This window comes from Haliotis rufescens, unplaced genomic scaffold (genome assembly GCF_023055435.1).
Source record: "Haliotis rufescens isolate VD_foot unplaced genomic scaffold, xgHalRufe1.0.p SCAF_16, whole genome shotgun sequence".
NCBI classification, from domain to species: Eukaryota; Metazoa; Mollusca; class Gastropoda; order Lepetellida; family Haliotidae; genus Haliotis; species Haliotis rufescens.
In genome coordinates, this window is record NW_025963846.1 from 33987758 (window position 1) to 34009505 (window position 21748).

The 21748-nt window shown below is 42.7% G+C and overlaps 1 protein-coding gene across 1 annotated transcript; it reads right to left on the reverse strand.

Annotated features, from left to right (window-relative positions):
- Positions 1-1860: 1860 nt before the first annotated feature.
- Positions 1861-12911, reverse strand: LOC124118048. The gene is made up of 7 exons (XM_048396695.1): positions 12769-12911; positions 12043-12111; positions 6928-7107; positions 5757-5973; positions 4818-5239; positions 4093-4456; positions 1861-2313 (listed from the first exon to the last, which is right to left on the reverse strand). The coding sequence occupies exons 1-7, from the start codon at positions 12815-12817 to the stop codon at positions 1890-1892; spliced, it is 1725 nt and encodes a 574-aa protein (XP_048252652.1). The 5' UTR covers positions 12818-12911; the 3' UTR covers positions 1861-1889.
- Between the last annotated feature and the right edge of the window lie 8837 nt (positions 12912-21748).

The window sequence follows — 21748 nt, forward strand, 5'->3', positions numbered from 1 at the left end:
ATGTGATATCAAAAGACACGACTGTGAGATTTTATTTATCATCCAACATCATTCTTCCAACTTTTTCAGTTTGCAGACAGTAATAAGCAGTGTCAACCAATCGATGTTTCCTCTGGGAGCCAATTTTGGATGATAAATGCAACCATAGGTAAAATACACGAAGATAATACTTTTAGAATTTTTATTTCTTACAAATAAATATAATTTAAATCTTGAAGTTGTTTATAACATTTCTCAGTAGTCTTTCTTGGAAAATGTTTTTTAAAAGTCACTATGATGGAATTCATAAAGAAATATAGAAAATATTAATGTCGCTACATTTGTAGTTTCAGGGCAAATTTAATTCTTGTTAGGGACCGCCATTTTGATACCCGATAGTCCCTGGGTGTACCGATACCGTTTTTATGCGTTGCTGTATTCTGTCGAGAAAACTACCAATTATAATTAACAGTTAGATGCCAATTATTTAAAACAACGCGGGAATGCGAGAACGCGAGAACGCAACACTTGACCAATGTCGCGATCTCGCGGTTTTCTGTTCATTGCCTGTACTGTTAAATGTAAATATATAAAAAACGCGAGATCGGGACACTTGACCAATGTTCTCGCATTCCCGCCCTTTTTCACTACATCTGGAGCCGGAAGCGAGACTGGCTCAGTCGTGTGGGTGGTGTAGAGTTACGTCCCTTAGGCGCGCCAGAAACCTATGATGGTTGCCTCTAACATCACTGAGTGAGTGAGTCAGTGTAGTGTTACGCCATTTTGTGCAATATTCCAGCAAATATCACGGAGGGGGACACCAGAAATGGGAAAAGGAACCCAGGTATCCGGCTTGACGAGCGAACGCTTTAAACATTAGGCCACCCAAACCACCCACCTCCACATCGAGGTGACGAGACGAAATATAACTAAAATATTGTTCAAAGCCGTCTGAAACAAAACACACTCATTTATTCAGAGCCGTGCACGTGCCCCATGCTGTGAATTGGGTACATTTTCAGTATAAGCATGTGCCAAGGACTCAATAATTTAATAATTGAGTTTCAGGCGGAAGGCATTATATTTATTAATATTTAAAGCATACATCTGTGTACAGTTACTGTCGAAGGATGCGATTCACATCCAACATAACATCTGGAAAGATCTGGGATAGAACAGGTCTCCAGCAACCCATGCTTGTCATGATGGGCGACTATGCTTATGGTAAGAGCGGGATCGGGTGGTCAGGCTCACTGACTTTGTTGATGCATGTTATCGTATCCCAACTGCGTGAATCGATGCTCACGATGTAAATCACCGGAATGTCTGGCCCAGGCTGGATTATTTACACATCGAGGTCATACAGCTGCTATATTGCTGAGTGCGGCGTTAAACAACAAACAAACAAACGGGTTGTTTTTTTCATCTCGCCATCAAAATGAGTCCAGTAGCACGAACCGACGTGTAGTTGATGTCATTGGAAAAGTGCTAATGTTTGATCGTTTCGTAAATAAACATTCCTTTTGAAACCCTTTGCAGTAACTAAAACTCTTGAAATATTGTATTACCATCGACGGGGGAACATTGGTTGTCAAAATATGCCCTTGTGCTGCCTAACTCTCTCACTGAACATTTTAAACTCTCGGGAGTTAAGCTTGCAGTACGCGTTGATCCATCCACCCACACTCCGCCGCCAGCGGCGCTCAGCTTGCTCAGGACCCACTTGCACAAAGCGATCTTAGCGCTACAACTATGTTAAAGCATGGGGGTTCCGATCATCTTAGCGCTAAGATCGCTTTGTGCAAGTGGGTCCGTCCAGGTGTGTGGCCTGTGCAGGTGCCACAATATCGGGAGTCATTGCTTAATAAACGACAACACAACTTCCGTAACATCGTTTATTACATTAACATTCAGTACTTTTTGTCACAACACTCAACACGGCGATAACGCCTCAGCTGTCCAGCAGTGCTCCGAGGGGCAGTCAGATACGACCTACAGTCATCAGCAAAAGCGACGCTCAACCCGTCAAACTCTTGTACATACGGCTGAATGAGTGGCTCTGCTGCCAGGGCTGATGCCACAGTGCCACCGTTGATGGGATACAGAAGCACGTTCTCCAACAGTTTTAAAATGACTTCGTCACAGCAAGGTGATATGTCAGCTCCTACTGGGCCCCCGAACGAGGATTGTACCGGTATGCTACCAATGAGTATTCCAACGTTGTCGGAGTCTAGTTTGTACACGCCGCAAGAGCCACCAGCTGGGCCCTTGTCAAGGATGTAGATGTCGCCTCTGCAGTCGACCATGATGGCGTCAGAGCCAGTTCCAGGATATCTTGAAAATAGAAATCATCTTGTGTTCATTTGTAATAATAATAATAATAATAATAATAATAATCTGATGATCCTCTTGTGAAGCTTGTTAAGACTCGTGGTTAAAACAAGGCATTCCATAGTTTTCTTAAACGAGCCAAGTATGTGGGACATAATCTCAATGTCAGTGTTGATTTTGTTGAAAGTTCTGTACTGCTAAACGGTACAGAAATGAGTGCCAACCAAGCGAAGTGCCATATCAAATCGGCACAGACCACAGTATCTAGTTCATGTGCAGTGTGTTGAGAAGAACAACCCTGAAAGGTGAAACAGAAGAATTTCTGTCACTTTCCACACGAAACTGTAAATATGAAATGTAGAATATGCAATGAATTTAATTAGACTGTCCAACACATTGTCAGTGGATGCCCAGCTTTGGCATCAGCACAGTATCTTAAGCATGATGGCTCGATCATTTTATTACAGTCTTCACCGTGCTTTTGGTTTTGACACAAAGGTCCATCGACCCAGAAAATGGAGAGGGCGTCATGGAAAATGATAAATACAAAATTCTTTGGAATAGGCCCGTAAACAGCTTCAGACCTATCCAGGCCAACAAAACCTGATCTTGTCCACTGTATTGCCCTGATATTTTTCCGAGACGGCAATTAAATGATGTCAATGATTCATAATATGTCTGTAAGATCTGTGTTTAGGTTGAAAACTCCACATCAGTTTAGTGTTTCTTAACAATTTGCACCCCCATCGTCCCCGTAGCTAATAAAGATGTGCCATTTTATTTTGGGATGTTCATATTTTTTTACAATGTAGCAAGTCTCATAGAATCAAAATTTAATCCATAGTTTATAAGGAGCAGCCATATGACGAAACTTTGGTTATATGAGAAATTATATGTAGTTGTATTTTGACTTAACCTACGACTGATTCTGTGTTCAAGGACTTGTATCAGAATCGTTCAGTATATCGTCAGGAAAACTTGCATGAATACAGTGTAATGGGGCATCTCCTGTGTTTCATCCCCTACTTCGGGACTTAATGGAGGACTCTCCACCCCACCCTACAAAAGGACCCGCCCCACTTCCATAGCCCCCAAACACCCCAAATTACCACATGGTAAGATCTTAAGATCTTCATTTTGGCAGCACAAGCATGCAAGTACAGGTTGTCAAACTCCAAAATGTTTGGCAAATCGTGTTTCCACACGACAAATACATGCTGTTCTCACTTAGTCCCCTCCCCCTCTATTCTCTCAAATGCCGACGCCATTTATATAGCAGACGTAAACATTCGTATGATACCTGTAGCAGTATCAGATTGGTTGTAAATGGCCAACAACATATGTTTGGAAACCATTCACACGTGAAATCTAGTTTGAAAACATTAAAATGTTGGCCAAAATATTTGTGAGAGCAGAGACCGATTTGTCAAACTCCACAAACTAGTCAATCGTTTTCGCAATGTTCCCACACCAACTTTTGTTTGTCAACATGTATTAAGTTTGTCGTGTGAGTGAGTGAGTTGGGTTTAACGCCGCTTTTAATAGTCTTCCAGTTATATCACGGCGTGTCAGCTTAATGTGGGAGGAAAGCCCCAAGTGATGCATGTCTCGGACGTTGACCACTTCGGTGAAACCCACGAGCACGGGTATGGTGCTGACAAACCTAGAAACATTATCGGGGCGAACCCACAATAATAGGGAATCGGGGCGGCTTAGACGACTGGCAACCCGTGCCCCCTTTTGTTTTGCGAATCCACCCTATAAGAACGCTGCCATACATACGTGTATTGGATGAAGTTGTCGGGGCCGAGTGTTATGATCGTCGTAGAGAACGGGTCAGCTGGTTCAGGGATGGCATAGATGAAGTTTGCAGGTCCGCCATTATTGCTTCCACCGTCTTGGACATAGATACAGTTAATATTTCCCAGGACTATTGGGCATTTCCCAGTCGATATACCCTGTCTGTCTGTGAAGGCCAATCCAAAGTCTACCTCACCAACCTCCTGGAACTGGAACTCCTGCATGATGATGATCTTGCTATTCCCAGAACGAATCACGTAGATAAAGCCTGCATGGTCTCTGCTCGCTGCGATACCGTCGACCCCCTCATTGATACCAATAGCTTGTCCATAGTTAAACCTAGCATCTGGTGGATTAAAAGAGTGAGTCATGAAACACGCGATCACGGGTACAGTGCTGACACATTTCCACACCACCAACAGATCCGCGAAGATCCGGGTAGAATAGGTTTTCAGCAACCCATGCTTGTCGTAAAAGGCGACTAACGGGATCGGGTGGTCACGCTCGCTGACTTGGTTGATGCATGTCATCGTATCCTATTTGCGTAGATGGATGCTCATGATGTCAATCACTGGATTGTCTGGTCCAGACTCGATTATTTGCAGACCGCCGTCATATAGCTGTAATATTGCTGAGTGCGGCGTTAAACATCAATCAATCAATCAATCAATCAATCACACACTAACAACTGTTGACTATATACTCACGGGGCCCTTTCCCACGGGCGCTGAACTGGAGGTCCGCAGGATCGCCTCCATTTACGATGTAGAAACCGGTCTCATTCACCTGCCACGTGATACCATTGTAGCCCTCTCTGGGAAATAGAGGCAGAATGCTGAGGTGCTCAGCCTCGATCTGACCATTTCGGAATGGGAAGTAGTATACCCTGTCACGTGTCTTCACCAGCAGCTCGCAACCGCTCGCAGACAGACTAGCGGCGCTCGGTCCCTTCGTGAAGGTGGTAGCGAGGTCTAATTTCTGAACACCCCGTGCCGTGGCAACTCCGCTTTTGATCTCAATACGGTACAGAATGGCTCCAAGCCCTCTGTTACCCCCAACAGCGTCGAAGAAGAAGATGTTGCCGTGGCCATCAACAAATATGGTTTCTGACGCACCCAACCCACCTCGTCTGTAGAAAAGAATTATGTAACATCTACAGATATCAACTTTTTACACAATTAAATCGGATGCAGTGGAACACAAATATTTGTTTAAACAGTTTCTGAAATTTCGATCATTTCGATTATTTACAGACCGCCGTCGTATAGCTGTAATATTGCTGAATGCGGCGATAAACAACATACCAACTATACAACAGCAACGCCACTACTACTAAACAACTACTACACGTAGTTGACTCACTATACTATCAATCACTGGATTGTCTGGTCCAGACTCGATTATTTACAGTCGGCCTTCATATAGCTGGAATATTGCTGAGTGCGGCGTTAAACAACAAACCAACTATACAACATCACCGCCACTACTACTACTACTAACCAACTACTACACGTAGTTGACTCACTAAACTATCAATCACTGGATTGTCTGGTCCAGACTCGATTATTTACAGACCACTGTCATATAGCTGGAATATTGCTGAGTGCGGCGTTAAACAACAAACAAATAAGCAAACAACTACTCACACGTCAGTGTAACTAATGATTTTATCAGCTGCATTGCTGACGTCAGTCCGAGGGTCAGATTGCTCCCTAACGACGTAGACGACCTTTGCTGGTGGCACCGAGTCTCCGGCGTCGTGCACATAGATGCAGTCGGAATCAATGTCGACGTCGAGAGGGCACTTTCCAACTGCAACGGCGGACCAGTCATCGTTTGTGGCGTCGTTGATGCCAATACTTCCTGAGGTTTACAATACAGACTCATGTCAGTGATTGCCGTGGACAATGAGGCTTGTAATACAGATTCTTACAATTTTCTTTAGAATGCTCTTTGCTCGCTAACAAAGTTCTTCGCCCGTAGAGTACCTTAGAGAATTCTCTAATTTTTACACATAGAAGTAACTTTTAATTCTGAGAATGTGTATAACTGTGGACCCCGGGTTATTTATGATACGCGTAAATATAGCCTAGTTTAGAGACCAAAATAAATAGATTCTCTGCAGAAGATTTTCCGATCTAATAATACGGCAGTGTTTTAAACACGAACACTGAGAATATGCTTGTTACTTCTTTAAGGTAGGGCATGGATGGCCCAGTCGTCTGAAGCCCAGCATCAAACCAGTACCCGTGGGTTTCATCAAAGTTCTAAAATGCATCCTTTAAAAGGCCTAGCTGCATCCTTTCATATATCTCTCCCACATCAAGGCGACACGCCTTGATGTGACTTAAATACTGTTCAATGCGGCGTTAAACTAAACTCACTCACTCATTATTTACCATGCAATCTCAAACGGGAATATTGACGTACACTCCTGTCAGATTTGATTTATGTGGTTCCAACATCACACTGTCTGCAGTGCATAGCATTCAAAATGCAAAGCGTCAAGGTCCTATATGTCGCGACCTAGACAAGACACGGGCACTGGCATGGGCCGAAGCCATGCTTTAGGACCACAAGCATTGTTATGTTGAATTATGAAAATATATCTTGGTTACCCAAAAGACAATACAATATATAATCATATAACGTCAGTGCCAGAGAATATACCAGTCTCGATATTCCGTCGAAACAGATTTCATTGACCGTAAAATGCAAAATAGCAGTTAACAGCAGGTGTTCGTGAAGAACACTAAAATATACAAATATTTCTTATGCAAAGAATGTTTCAGATGCTTTGTGTCCACAAGGACCTACCGACAATTTGACCAGTCGATGCATCAATGGCGAAGATATTTGTGCCCCCGACACTAACATCATTGACGAAGTAGAGGATTCCTGGGTGTTTCCTGCTGGAAGCCAGGCCAGACGGGGCGATATTGTTCACCCCGCTATCAACGGCAGCGATCGTGACGGGTGCTAAGAAGTCCAACTGTCCTGTAACAGAAGATTGAGTCAAAATGTCAGGTGACATCGGCAATACTGCAGCCGTATTGTGGCGAGACTAATAATATAGATGAACCCGTCTGTAATTGGGAGTAACACATCCGCAATGCATCAAATATTAAAGATTCAAAAAGTACAAAGTTAAAACACTAAAAATCATTTGGATATAGACAACATTAAACTAGTAAGGTACGGGCTATAAAATACCACCAGCCAATGCTAGCCCGCCCTACTGGAATCCAGGAGACACAGTATTCTAAACATGTACATATTTAGAATCGCTTGATGGCCCAGGGTGCGGATCGAAAAAGAAATCCCAAACTGTCCGAAAAACTACTTTAAAATAATAAATATGCAACCGACTCCTGAAAGGAAAAGAAATAGTCTGGTTTATCTCTCCACCCAACCCTAAAGCCACTATCCCCTACCCCCAACCACAACCCCGCCCCACCTTATCCCATCCACCATCAGAACGTGCGTGTTCTAACAGCCGACTAATGTGGAGATGGGTGGTCAGGCTAGGTTACAGAATGATCTGGAATGGCTGAACGTCAGCTCCTGGCTTTGATCTGGGTAATGCTGTGTTATCAAACTTGAACGGGTGCTTATATTATATATTATCAAAAATGGGTAGGTTTCTCGGCAGGATAAAGCCAACGGATAAGAACGATATCCGTTGGGGTCATATGCGGAAAGAGATGCAAATATCAAAGGTCAAGTAGGACTACTTTCACTGTTTATAAACAAACATGGCGTCGCCCTCGTCATTCGGCGATCGAGTCAGAATTAACCATCGGGAATCTGGATAAACTACAGGGATAATTGCTTTCATTATCAAAAGAACAGTCTAATATAATACTGAAAATCAGTGTCTAACTGTGACGTAGCTAAGGCAATTTATAAGTTTTGGCAACTTTGGAGATATAAATTTCGAAACAATTTTGCGAGGGCACGAGGCCTAGCCAAGCGAGATCAGTAGCCATATCTGTGCTTGTAGACCCCTGCGGCTTGAAACCTTCTCCACAAATTAAAATAGTTGGATTTGGCCGAAATAAGTCTGAATTGTTACCTTGTTTCGATTTGACGCTGTGTGTACATCTGACTACACTTCTTAACGTTATAACAGGACAGACCGACTGTCAACAACGTCTGGCCGTGACGTCTCATAGACTAGGGTAAGAGTAGCTTCCCTTTGACAAAGGGCAGTTACTATAGCGGACAGACCGATGGAATGCCGCGAAAGGCAATTAAAAACAACTGTTGTTTTGCGTATATGTTGCTTCGCCACTGTATAAGAAACAGATTTCAGTTGGAACTATATCGGCTACTGTCACTGTCCGACTGACACATCACCTACCCTGTGACGTAATAAATATTAATGCACGCATTCCAGGAAAAGTCGCAATGTTTCGGTAATGTTTGTGAGAGAGGGAAAGCGATTTTAAAGCACAGAATTAAAGAATGACATTATATGATAAAGAGGTTATCACGCTTGTGTGTTTGGGGATGGGAAATATCCTGTATTAGGAATAAACACTATGTATTTAGCTCGCCAAGGCTCGCTAAATACAATGTTTATTCCTAATGCAGGATATTTACCATCCCCAAACACACTCGCGTGATAACCTCTTTTTATCGCCCATTGGTATGAATGGTCCAAGTTGGATTTCTTTCCTAGCCAGACAGTGGGTATACTAGTGGTTAAAGTGCTCGATCGTCCTGCCATGTTCGATTCCTTAAAAGGGCACGCAAAGTGTGAAGCCCTCTTCTGATGTCCCCCGATGATGATTTCTGGATGATTGCTAAAAGGTCACTCCCTCATCTCACACAATCGTACCTACTACCTGACCTCAATACGTAGTCTAGAGCGGAGGTCGGTAGTCTAACGGTTAAAGCGTTCGCTCGTCATGCCGAAGAGTCGGGCTCGATTCCCAACATGGGTACAATGTAGGGGACGAGTCCATATTTACTACCCGGGTACCCACCCCCCTATTACCCGACCCTACCCGGGTACCCACTGTAGGTCTCAAGAGATACAAAATGTCCCATTCGGATATTTTGTTTACCGCAGCACTTGTAAAACGTATTTAGTTACATGTATTAAACGATCTGGTTATGCATACACTGAAGTTGACTTAAGTTATATCTGAATTCAACCATATGAAAAGTCAGAAGGAATGGTGCATAGTCAGAAAGAAATGCGAACATTAGTGACTTGTAGTGTGACAATAGAGTTGTAGATAATTTTTTTCATTAAACAATACATCATAAATAAATGGATATCTTTTAGCTGACAAGGCTGATTGTCAACTACTGGTTTCTCTGGACCAGACTGGAGTAATAACACCCCCTCATGATGTAGCTGTGTAACAATGACGAGCGAAATACACAATTCACTCATGTCGACAAGTTTATCCCAAGAATCAAGAACTGGGGTTTGCCTTCAATTTCAAGAATGAACTTTTTATCTACAGTAACTTTATTTATTCATGACCCCGGAGACGATGATTCCTCGATACAGAAGATACGTTAGACTGATAAAATCTATTGTCAAATGACTGCAAGGCACTGCCTATTTATCAGCATGCCCCATTAGACACAAACTTCTCTGATGTTTTATGTATACACTGAGAACCCTTGATGTCCATGTGGTTACTGCGCAAATGTGTTCCGTTTGAAATAGTTACCACTCGATCTTTTACAGTGATTTCCCTGACTGTCCCTACTTTTTCTTTCGATGTGTGTGTACAAGCAATATGAGTGAGTGAGGGAGTGGGGTTTAACGCCGCTTTTCAGATATATCGCGGCATGTCAGCTTAATGTGGGAGGAAAGCCCAAAGTGATGCAGTCCCAGATGTTTACCACTTCGGTGAAACCCACGCGCACGGGTATGGTGCTGACAAACCTAGAAACATAATCGGGGCGAACCGGGCTTCGATCCCAACAAATTATATGAAATATTTCAGTTTCACAATCAAAATTGGAGCTGTACGTAATCGTTATTTGTTGTTTAACGCCGCACTCAGCAAAATGCCAACTATATGACGGTTGTCTGTAATCCACCGAGTTTGGACCAGACAATCCAGTGATTGACATCATGAGCACCGATCTACACAAGTGCATTACGATGACATGACATGACATTACTATGCTATATTACCATGATTACTGTGCTAACACATTCAACATGTTTTGTTTGTTTATTGTTTAATGCCACACTCAGCAGTGTTCCAGCTATATGCATCAACCAAGTCAGCGAGCCTGACCACCCGATCCCGTTAGTCGCCTAGCATGGGTTGCTGGAAAACTGCATGTTTTTCTTACCCATTATTTTCGTGCACGGGTGCTGTCTCGCTCGCATTGCATCAGGGAATACGTATGTACGGGGATTTGGGGGGACAAACATAATTTTGAATTAAAAGATTTTTTAAAAAGCTGTGAATTAAAAGTATCCATTTGTTGGGATGGGGGTGGGGGGAAGTGGGGGTGGGGGTGGGGGGAAGTGGGGGTGGGGGTGGCTCGGGTCAGATATGATCCCTTGTCGAAAGCTGGTTTATGAGGACAGGGGGCGTTGATGTAGCCTAGTGGTTAAAGCGCCCGCAGACGGGCCGAAGACCCGGGTTCGATTCCCAACATGGATACAATGTGTGAAGCCCATTTCTTGTGTCCTCTGCCGTGATATTGCTGGAATATTGGTAAAAGCGGCGTAAAACCATACTCCCTCACTATGAGGACAGGGTGGAACAGTGTATGGGCTGGCTGGTTGTGTCATGGCTCCCCGACGAAAAGGATCTTGCCTCATGAGTCCAACACTTAGACCGCCTTCATGGTCTAGTGGTAGAGCCTCTGTCCTGAGTGCGGAAGGCTGCGTAGGACCAAAATACTCAAAATACAGAACTTGTTGTTACCCTACCTGACGGTCAGCATTTGGGGGCTTAAACAAGGACTGGTCGGCTCGGAGTCAGTATACTGTGTCCCAGAAGGGCATTCGTGTTAAACTGTGACATGGTATCACAGTGGGCTAGTACTAACCGTCATTAACCCTCATGAGTCCGGACTAGCACGCACGCACGTACGCAGGCACGCACGCACACACACGCATGCACGTGCACACGCACATACACACAGACACACACACACACACACACACACACACTTCCCTTCGCACGTCGCTTGAAAACGACGTTAAACCCCATTTCACCTCACCGAGGAACAGGGGCGGTCGGGTAGCCTAGTGGTTAAAGCGTTCGCTCTTCACGCCGAAGACCCGGGTTCGATTCCCGACATGGGTACAATGTGTGAAGCCCATTTCAGGTGTCCCCCGCCGTGATATTGCTGGAATATTGCTAAAAGCGGCGTTAAACCAAACTCACTCACTCACTTACTCACCGAGGAACTGCTGGTCTGTCTGTCATTGCGACACGATTATTTACATGTTGTTGTGATTTAGTTACAACATCACTGACTGTGGCCTAATGCAGGTTCTAGAGTCCGACTCTTCTTAACTTTACGATACACTCATCTCCCGATAGAACTAACGGCAAGGAACACGCGGCATACTATTGCTGCATAGCACGTTGTATGCACCACTCTTGTAGGATAAGAATTCAGTACGTTGTGGCCAGCCCGTGAAGATCCGGGTTAGAAGCGGTCTTCAGCAACAGTAAGTGGTTGTCGTAAGAGGCAACTAACGGGATCGGGTGGTCAGGCTCGCTGACTTGATTGATGCATGTCATCGTATCTCAATGGCGTAGGTCGATGCTCATGACGTCAATCACTGGATTGCTCCGTCCAGACTCGATTATTTACAGACATAGAGCTGGAATACTACTGAGTGCAACAAACAAACAAACGTTGTAGCCGAATGTTCGCTACATCCGAATTCGTGATATCCGGAGTCAACTATATTATATCTGATACTCCTACCAGTGGAAGGACATCCTTTACTCTTCTGCTCCTTCGGGTAGTCGAACAGACGCATGTAGGTTGGCCATTCTGGAATAATAATAATAATAATTATAATAATAATAATAAAAAAAAATCTTATGTTCTGCACAGGCGTGACCCAACTATTTTTGTAAAGATGAAACCGACGATATTGTCTTGTAGTCTTGTAGCTATGTAGATCGCCCATCTCGCCGAAGAGCCAAGTACGATCCCTATATGAGTACAATGTGAAGCCCGTTCTCGGTGACCTCCGTCGAAGTGGCAGGAATATTGCTAAAAGCGGCATAAAACCATACAAACTCACTCAATCGATTAAACTACCTTAGTCTGTCGAAGAGGTCTTCACATAAATATGTATTGGGTTTGTCGGTGTATTGTCAGTGTATTGTCAGTTATTTTGGCAGTTAACAACTGCTGAAGATATTCAATAGCAAATGGAACTATTTTTAATAATTACAGACCTTCAACGGTTTATTAAACTTCCATATTGTCATCGTGTGTTTAATAATTGCAAACTACGCACCAGCGATGCAATAGTTACACTGGACAAATCTTAAGAAGCAAATTAATGTGCGGTGAAAAAAACCTCGGAAAAGTTTCTTCTTCTTTATAAACAGTTACGACACAATAAACGATTAGTTTCAGGAAAATAGTAAAACTATAAAACAAACAAGTAACTAAACTATGTAAAATACATCCACTCACCGCCATTAGTAAAAGCCAAACAGAAGGCAAGTATCCACAGTGACGCCATGTTCAGGACTGCTATGTCAATACACGACGCTTCACTGATAATGGCCTAATTTGCCTGTTATCTGTAACAGATATTCTCTTAGGCCACAAGAAATAGACAGCCTTGTTAGTATTCGCCATATCCTGAACTGTAGAGACAGATGTCCAACTGAACGAGATCTCATCACCTAGAATGACAGTAGCACCTTCAGTGTATTTGGGTGATAATTTAAACAATTTAGGTGATAACAGTAAAATTATTCACTTTCAAAATTGCAAGGGAGGACAACTCTTCTTCACAGAGGGGCGGTCGGGTAGCCAAGTGGTTAAAGCGTTCGCTCGTCACGCCGAAGACCCGGGTTCGATTCCCGACATGGGTACAATGTGTGAAGCCCATTTCAGGTGTCCCCCGCCGTGATATTGCTGGAATATTGCTAAAAGCGGCGTAAAATCGTACTCACTCACTCACTCTTCTTCACAGAGGTTCACAGAGTACATTTATATTAATATTGTCCGTGTTTTCTTGTTGTGGAATTTTGTGTTTCCTCGAAGAAATTACTCCGGCTACATTTTGCAGTTCTAGAAAGTCTTTCATTGCGCACATCGTTTGTCTGCCAACTCAAATGTTGTATACCGACCTAGCAGTTTATAATTATCCTAATTACTCTGACACCAGTCCCAGTTTCAAACAGGACACTCGTGAAGAGCGTCTAACCTGAGGCTTGAAATGGAATTAAGGGCAAATACACGAATGGCTTATTCTTACTCGTGAGGCATTTTATCACATGCTCGGTAGACATATGGTCCTCATCACATCTGAGAACATTTGAGCACTGCATTGTTATTTGATAAATTCCTATGATGCAGGAAATCTATTTATGTTTCTGGTTGACCTAAGTCTGACAAGTGCCTTACTTATCCTGGCCTTACTGATCTTGACAAATGCCTTATTGACCATAAAGCTTTGTACGAGAGAGGGTGGTTCTGTGTGTTGCTTCTTGTACTAGACCGGACTGATGCCGATTTTATAAAGTCAGCCCACTGAGATACCATGCCGCAGTTTAACATGAATACCCCACTGAGACACAGTATGCTGACTCCGAGCCGACCAGTCCTTGTTTTAGCCCCTTAATGCCGAGCGCCATACCGTTTGGGTGTGACGCGACAGGGGATCGAACCACAAACCTTCCGCTCTCCACTAGACCATGGAGACGATCTGTATTGGCCATGAACCCGTGCGTGTGTACGTCGATCATTAACCATGTGTGTGTTCTCAACAAACGGGGGCGGTCGGGTAGTCTAGTGGTTAAAGCGTTCGCTCGTCACGCCGAAGACCCGGGTTCGATTCCCGACATGGGTACAATGTGTGAAACCCATTTCTGGTGTCCCCCGCCGTCATATTGCTGGAATATTGCTAAAAGCGGCGTAAAACCATACTCACTCACTCACTCACTCTCTACAAACGTATATGTGCATCGTGTTTTGATGCATGTGTGCGGTCCAGGGTGTTTCAGTAGTTGTGAGCAGAGTCTCAAAAGTGTTTCACCAAAGTGGTAAAGACCAAAGACCTCCATCACGTGATCTTTTCCTACCAAATCAGGCTAAGGCTAAGATAACGTTCAAAATGGCGTTAAATCACACTCACTCACTGTATGTTGGATAAATCGCTAAACTTTAGAAATGTTTTCCTTCAGCCGTAGGGAGTTTACTTAGTTATACCTCAGTGGGTTAAAGTATTATATTGGTTGACTGGGTGGAAGGTGGTTATCATAAAATCAACATCCAATGTAACTGCAGGCGAAATCATTAGTTTGCCTTTAACGCATAATTTCATTCTGTACAAAAATAGTAACGTGTCCTGTTTTAATGCCAGGCAGTGCAAAAACACCTGATATAATATAAAACGTCGCAGCAGAGAGTATTTTATCCCAAAAAATAAATAATTCCTGACAATTCTTGAAACAAACAATTATGTTTCAGAAGTATGAAAAAAATAGATATTGCCTGCCCCCAAAAGTACATTGTTGCAAGATGTTCTCAAAAAGAATGCGGCTCTTATAAAAAAAATATTTTCTCTTTTTGTAGCTAGGGCTGAAAAAATATCTAATCTCGATATATACCATGCGGCAGTATGACCAGTCCTTGTTTCAGCCCCTCAATGCCGAGCGCGTCAGGGTACAAGTACCTCTACAATCCAATTTACTTGCTTCAACGAAAGTAAGGTCAAAATGTGTATAATCCGCATTTTATAGAAGCGTCTAAGGCCCGCAAATCATCCCTTAGGCGTGCCAGAAACCTCTGATCTATTTCCTGCATGACTTCAGATTTTCATCCTACATCCAGTTGAAATGTTGTTCAAAATTGCGTAAAATTTAAATCTGTGAGGATTGCCATGATCTATGGGTTCAAATCCCAGATTCCGTCCGTCTCTGATACTTGAATTTTGTAAAACCAGAATCCTTTTCCTTGTCTGCATGGCTTTGATCTTTCCTCCCCCACCAAGCGGATACTTCGTGATATAGCTAACACAGTTCAAAGTGGAGTTAAACCAAACTCACTCATTCATTGAACTAAGTGTAGCAAAAAACAGTCAATTAATAATTCACACAAAGGGATGAATCTTACATCGTTGGCTAAACTGGGCGCTTTGTGAAGCCCTGACTGAGTGATTGAGTGAGATGATGAGTGAGTATGCTATTACGCCGCTTTTACCAATATTCCAGTAATATCACGGCGGGAGACACCAGAAATGGGCTTCACACATTGTACCCATGTCGGGAATCGAACCCGGGTCTTCGGCGTGACGAGCGAACGCTTTAACCACTAGGCTACCTGACCGCCCCTCCTGAATGGGAGTACTGGTATTACTCAGTATCATACAACAGACCGATAACATAATTGTCAAACAAATATACGCAAATATCACGAATTCAGTGTGTACAGTTGCCTCCCTTAGAGGTGCCAGAATCCTATGGTCGCGGGTTTGAATACTCAAATCACCCTCACTATGCCTCTAGGCTTGTCAGCACCACGCTCATGCTCGTGGTTTCACCGACATTGTGTGGTCAAAGACATGCATAACATTTCGAAATGTCTGCATTGACGAAGAAAACCTCTTTCTCTCAAGTGAGCACGGGGTCAGTCGGCTAAGGCGCCGCGATTCGCCGTGCAGAGTTGTGTCCCTTGGGCACGCCAGAAATCTATGATTGTGGGTTCGAATCCCGGTTCGCCTCGATTAAGTTTCTAGATTTGTCAGCACCATACCCGTGCTCGTGGGTTTCACCGAAGTGGTAAACCTCTGAGACCTGCATCACTTGGGGCTTTCTTCCCACATAAAGCTGACACGCCGAGATATAACTGTAATACGGTTAAAAGCTGCGTCAAACCCAAATCACACACACTCTTTCTATCAACATGCTTTTAGTGAGACATTGAACTTCTTTTTGGGGGGTCCCGTATCACTTCGGGCTTTCCTCCTACATTAAGCTAACACGCCCTGATATCACCATCTTCCCGTGGCAAGCGAGTTAACTGACTGTAAAAGTGGAAAATGAACTTTTAGAGTCAGCAACCCATGCTTGCCGTAAAAGGCGACTTCTTGTCGTACGAGGCAGCTAACGGGATCGGGTGGTCAGGCTCGCTGACTTGGTTGATGCATGTCATCGATCCCAATTGCGTGGATCGATGCTCAAGATATTAATCACTGGATTGTCTGGTCCAGACTCGATTATTTACAGACCGCCGTCATGTAGCTGGAATATTGCTGAGTGCTACGTTAAACAACAAACTAACTAACCAACCTCGGTTGCAAAAAAAGGCACACGGCAGTAAACAACAAAATAGTAAATACTGGCCGCTGTGTGTATGCAAAAGGGCGTGAGAAACTTATTGGACCCTCCTGTTACAGAACTAATATGGCGTTGTGATAACGTTTCTGGTTAATTGTTCAACATGAACGTACTTGTTTCTGATCTTGCGTCAACAACTTCGATTCATCTGAATCGTAAAGGCCGTGAAACCAACCAGTCCGTACGTCTGGAATCCAGGACGGTATGTCCGTTCGATTCGTTTGTATCAAATATACTTTCACAGTATCGATTGAACTCCATTTGAAAAAAATAGTCTGTAACAATATGTTGATTAAAGTTCATGTTGCTCAAATACTATGTAACAAGGTATTGGTTGAAATCTTTTTTGTGTTTGTATCACATGAAACATAAATGAGTGTCTTTTATTCATAGATACAGTTGGTGAGTTGGGTTCAACACTGTAAATGAAACGCAAGAAGTAGATGTCTAATGTTTTAATTCTTTGCTAAAACCCAGCAGCATAAGAAAGGATCTGACATTTACGTTGTAAATTGTGGTACCTTTGGCCATTTCGCCACGAAAACTGGGTAGCTGCTGACCATACATCATTCAGATTAATAAAGATAAATGGTGTGATTTAATCATTCCTGGCTGACTGGAAGTACCACGTAGGTTCAACGTGTGAATCCCATTATTGGTGTCCACCGACGTGAAATACTCACAATACAAGAGTAATACTTGAAGGCCTGTGCATTCATTCTCCATTTACACGATCCTTAATAACCTACGCTTACCCTGTACACTACTGCTTTTAGCTACTTATATCTGTGGCGATTTTTCCCTGCTTCTCATGTGGAGATTAAAACCCGGGTCTTCGTCATGACGGGCGAACGCTTTATCCACTAGCTACCCCACCGCCCAATCAACGACTAGAATCTAGCTAGATGTGATACGTAGATTTACAAAGATGTCATAAATGTGACTGTAGCATGCAAACATTCAGAAAGTTGTGATAAATGTAGCTTACATGCATTAGTGCGCATCTGTTTTACAGTAGATGCCAAATAAATAATCTTTTGCGAAGAGGTTGGTGTGTACGGCTGTCTATGTGAAGGAATTACATACAGTTGTTATGGTCATATTGTTTTTCCCGCAATACATTTTAGACAACTACTTATTGACGACACGTCTTCTAAATGCACAGAGCTACTCGTGTTTTTCCGCGTTTCTGATCTAGTCTGTGGCCTTGGCTTACCCGAATATTCGCCAAATAATTGCTGTATACAAACATGCAAAGCATATATAATCGGTCAGTGTGTCACCGGGAAGAACGGAAATAAATGCGTGCAGAACCATGTGACCAGTTGACAACCATCAGCCGTGTTATTGTTTGCGGCTGTCTCCAACACAAATGAGTTCTCTCTCAGAGTTACGATAAATATCGTACCTTTGTACGATATAAGACAGGTTCAGATAGTTACGAAGCTGTATCTTATCCTAAACTTAACATATCCTATCTTTGATCGTAAGGTGTTATGATTAATCTTAACTAAGATCGTTTCGAAAATCTAGGCCCAGCATCATAAACAAAATGACAATCTGCAGTCACGTTTCGTGTCTAGCGCCATGCCAAATTGCCATGACACAGAGTCAATACAAATGTGCAGCACGACACTAGAGCGAGTGAGTATGGTTTTACGCCGCTTTTGAGCATCATTCCAGCAATATCAGGGCGGGGGACACCAGACATGGGCTTCACACAGTGTACCCATGTGGGGAATCGAACCCGGGGTGTTCGGCGTCACGGGCGAAAGCTTTAACCACTAGGCTCCCCCACCGCCCCGTACGACAGCAGAGATTGGGATAATAGTTATAATGCTCTGTACACTTGGTGTTTGACATCTAAGGTACCAAGAGGGCTATTTAACTCACACAATGGGTATGTCTTGGAACGCAAATCCTTATCACGTAGCTACAATAGGTTAATAATTAGAAGGTAAACATAATGCGTTTTTGAGTATTCGATGCTCAGAAATCTTAACACAAAATGTTTTTTCGACAGTGTAGAATAGAAACATTTATTTATCAGTCCACACTTTTACACGCGCTTATTCTTAAATCTGAGCAGGACCGGCTAATGGAAGGCTTTGTAAACGAACGTAAAAAACAAGTTCCACGTTCTAGAATATTTTCTCGAAGGAAGTTAACCATTAAACAACCTATGTTTCTCTAAATGGGTCTACAGACTCTCAGGTTTGGCAGTCGTCAAAGGCGCCGCGATTCACTGTGCAGAGTCTGTGACCTGCATCATTTGGGGCTTTCCCGATATAACTGTAATACTGTTAAAAGCGGCGTTAAACCCAACTCACTCACACTCACTGCAGATGTGTGAGTGTGTTGGAATAGTTCTGCCTAACGTTTCAAAGATAGAGTATTAAATTTTTATTCTATAAGTGGATTAATTCACTTTCAATGTCTTTTTAAAATCTTTGTACTGTCTGAGAGCTGAATTTTACAAACCGTGTGTAGATACAGCTTAAGATCGACTGACAGTAGCATATGATCCTCATTATGTGTCAATATATAATAGTGTTACAAGTTAACCTATATGTTATAAGAACGTTTTGTGAGTGAGTGAGTGAGTGAGTATGGTTTTACGCCGCTTTAAGTAATATTCCAACAATGTCCAGAGGACACCCGACACCCACACTGTATGTATGTGGGGAATCGAACCATGGTCTTCAGCATGACGAGCGAACTCTTTAACCATTAGACTACCCTAACGCCCTTAGAACGTTTAGTGCAGTGGATGTATGACAACCCAGCCATGTCATCCTTAGTCTGGGCTGTACAGTTAAGCCACCAATCCTACAGCCGACACTTTGCCCCCAGTGACTATTTCCTGTTCCGGCAAATGCAATCTGCGCTACATGGAAGACGCTTCCAGGATGACGAGGACATAAAGGCTGCCACATAGGCATGGTTTGAGGGCCAATCTGCGGATTTAAAAAACGTGGTATTAAAAGCTTGAAAGACAAATGGAATAAGTGTATTCAGGTGAATTATTGGAGTATTGGAGATTATATTGAAAAATAAAAGTGCAAAAGATATTCTGCGACTTGGTCTTATATTGAAGTTGCAAAACTTATTGAACGACCCTCGTAATGAAGTGTACAAATATTTTTTTAAAGAAGAATCTGTGCCTTTATCAATATATCGATATTCAAGTGATAGTTGGGTTAATACATTCGGAAATTTACTTTTGGATTTTTCCTATATATTTAGCTTGTTAATACTCAATGGACGTGTTGTCGGAGACAGTGGTGGTTCTTTTACTTTTATCAGTTAACAAGGATGTAGTAGGACCGATATTTCATTTCCGGTTGAACTTTTCTGTTACAAAAACAAAGTATCAGCAGTCAACAGCGTTGAGACTAATCATATGCCTGTAATCTTATATCTCATAGATGATGTAAAGGATACCGTACGATTAGAAAATACACCATGTACTGTCAAGTATGAATGGGATAACTGGCATGTTGAAACTGTTATAGCCAACATGATAGCAGGTTACGGAGAGTGAAGAGTTGTGACGAATGTCGTATGACCTTTAAAAAACGTCCCGCTAAAATCACATATGAAACTTCTTGCTTACAGAAGCCGAAATTGCGCGAAATACGAAATCAGTAATGTTTAGATTGGATCTTAATTCTAAACATTCATATTCTGTTCATGCCTGTGGTAAACAGTTTCGTAAATTTACTGAAGTCATATTTGTTATATTTTTGTTTGCAATCTTCTGGTAGGGGTACCACAATTGCTTTAAACCTCTCAAACCTAGAGACGGATACACAGAAATGTCTTTTGAGTCAGGAGGAAAACATAGTTCCCGAAAAGTTATTCGGCGTCCAGGTTCACACCCGATATTAGATCATTTAGGAGAGAGGATTGTGCAAGCTCAATAATGAGTGTTCGCTGTTTCTCCATGGACTGTTGTGCAACATTGATAGGCCAACCGAAATTGCAGCTTCCTTATCTATCACTTTCTAAACACACGATCGAAATCATGCTTCCTGATGACAGCAGCTGACACCACACCCGCCTTTGTACAGTAATTGGGGTGTCATGAGGGTACACTGGAGTGCAGTAAGCTGAATGAAATGTTTATCTGGTACGCGGATGCCGGTATGTCCATGTTGAAATTTTATTTTCGTAATATTGTTATTGATGCAAAGAGTGACAAAAATATATAAAATATATAGCCCTTAGCTTATAAGCTCGCATGGTCATGCATTTTATATGAAATTTTGATTTACTAGTACCAGCACTGTCTATTGATAACACTATTCTTAAATTGGATGCCAAGGCAAATTAATTGGTATGCCGGTGTCGAGATGTGATGGGTTGGCACCCTCTATCATTTGGAACATCTGCAACTCATTCTTTCACTTGACCATGAATACGGGAGGTAAGACCATTACAATGGGAAATGGCACGTCTCAACTGGAATTGAAACATTAAAAGATTAACTCCTTATAAGAAGGAGCTCATCTCAACTGGAGTTAAAACATTAGAGACCAACTCATCTATGGCGTGGCTCAACTGGAGCTAAATGACCAACATATCAGAGTAGGAAATGGCGCGTGTCAACCGACGCTAAAAGACGGAAGTTGGCTGAACACAATTGGAGCTGAAACATAATACACCAAATAGATCATTATAACAGGAAGTGGTGCTTCTAATCTCGAGCTGAAACAAAAGGGAGCCATTAATTATGGGACGCGGCCCGTCATAACGAGATCTGAAACATTAAACACTAACTTCTCACCTGGCTTAAACGTTACACATTAACTGATTTTACCAGAAAGTTTCTCGTCTCAAGGGGATCTGAAACATTTAAAGACTAACTCCTTCCAGAAGTGCCGCGTCTCAACGGGATCTGAAACCTTTAAAGAATAACTCCTGATAAAAAGGCGCGTCTCAACTGGATCTGAAACATTTAAAGACCAACTCCTTATAGAAGTGGCGATTCTCAACGGGATCTGACACATTTAAAGACTAACTTTTTATATAAGTGGCGCTTCTCAACAGGATCTGAAACATTAAAGACTAACTCCTTATAGAAGTGGCACGTCTCAACGGGA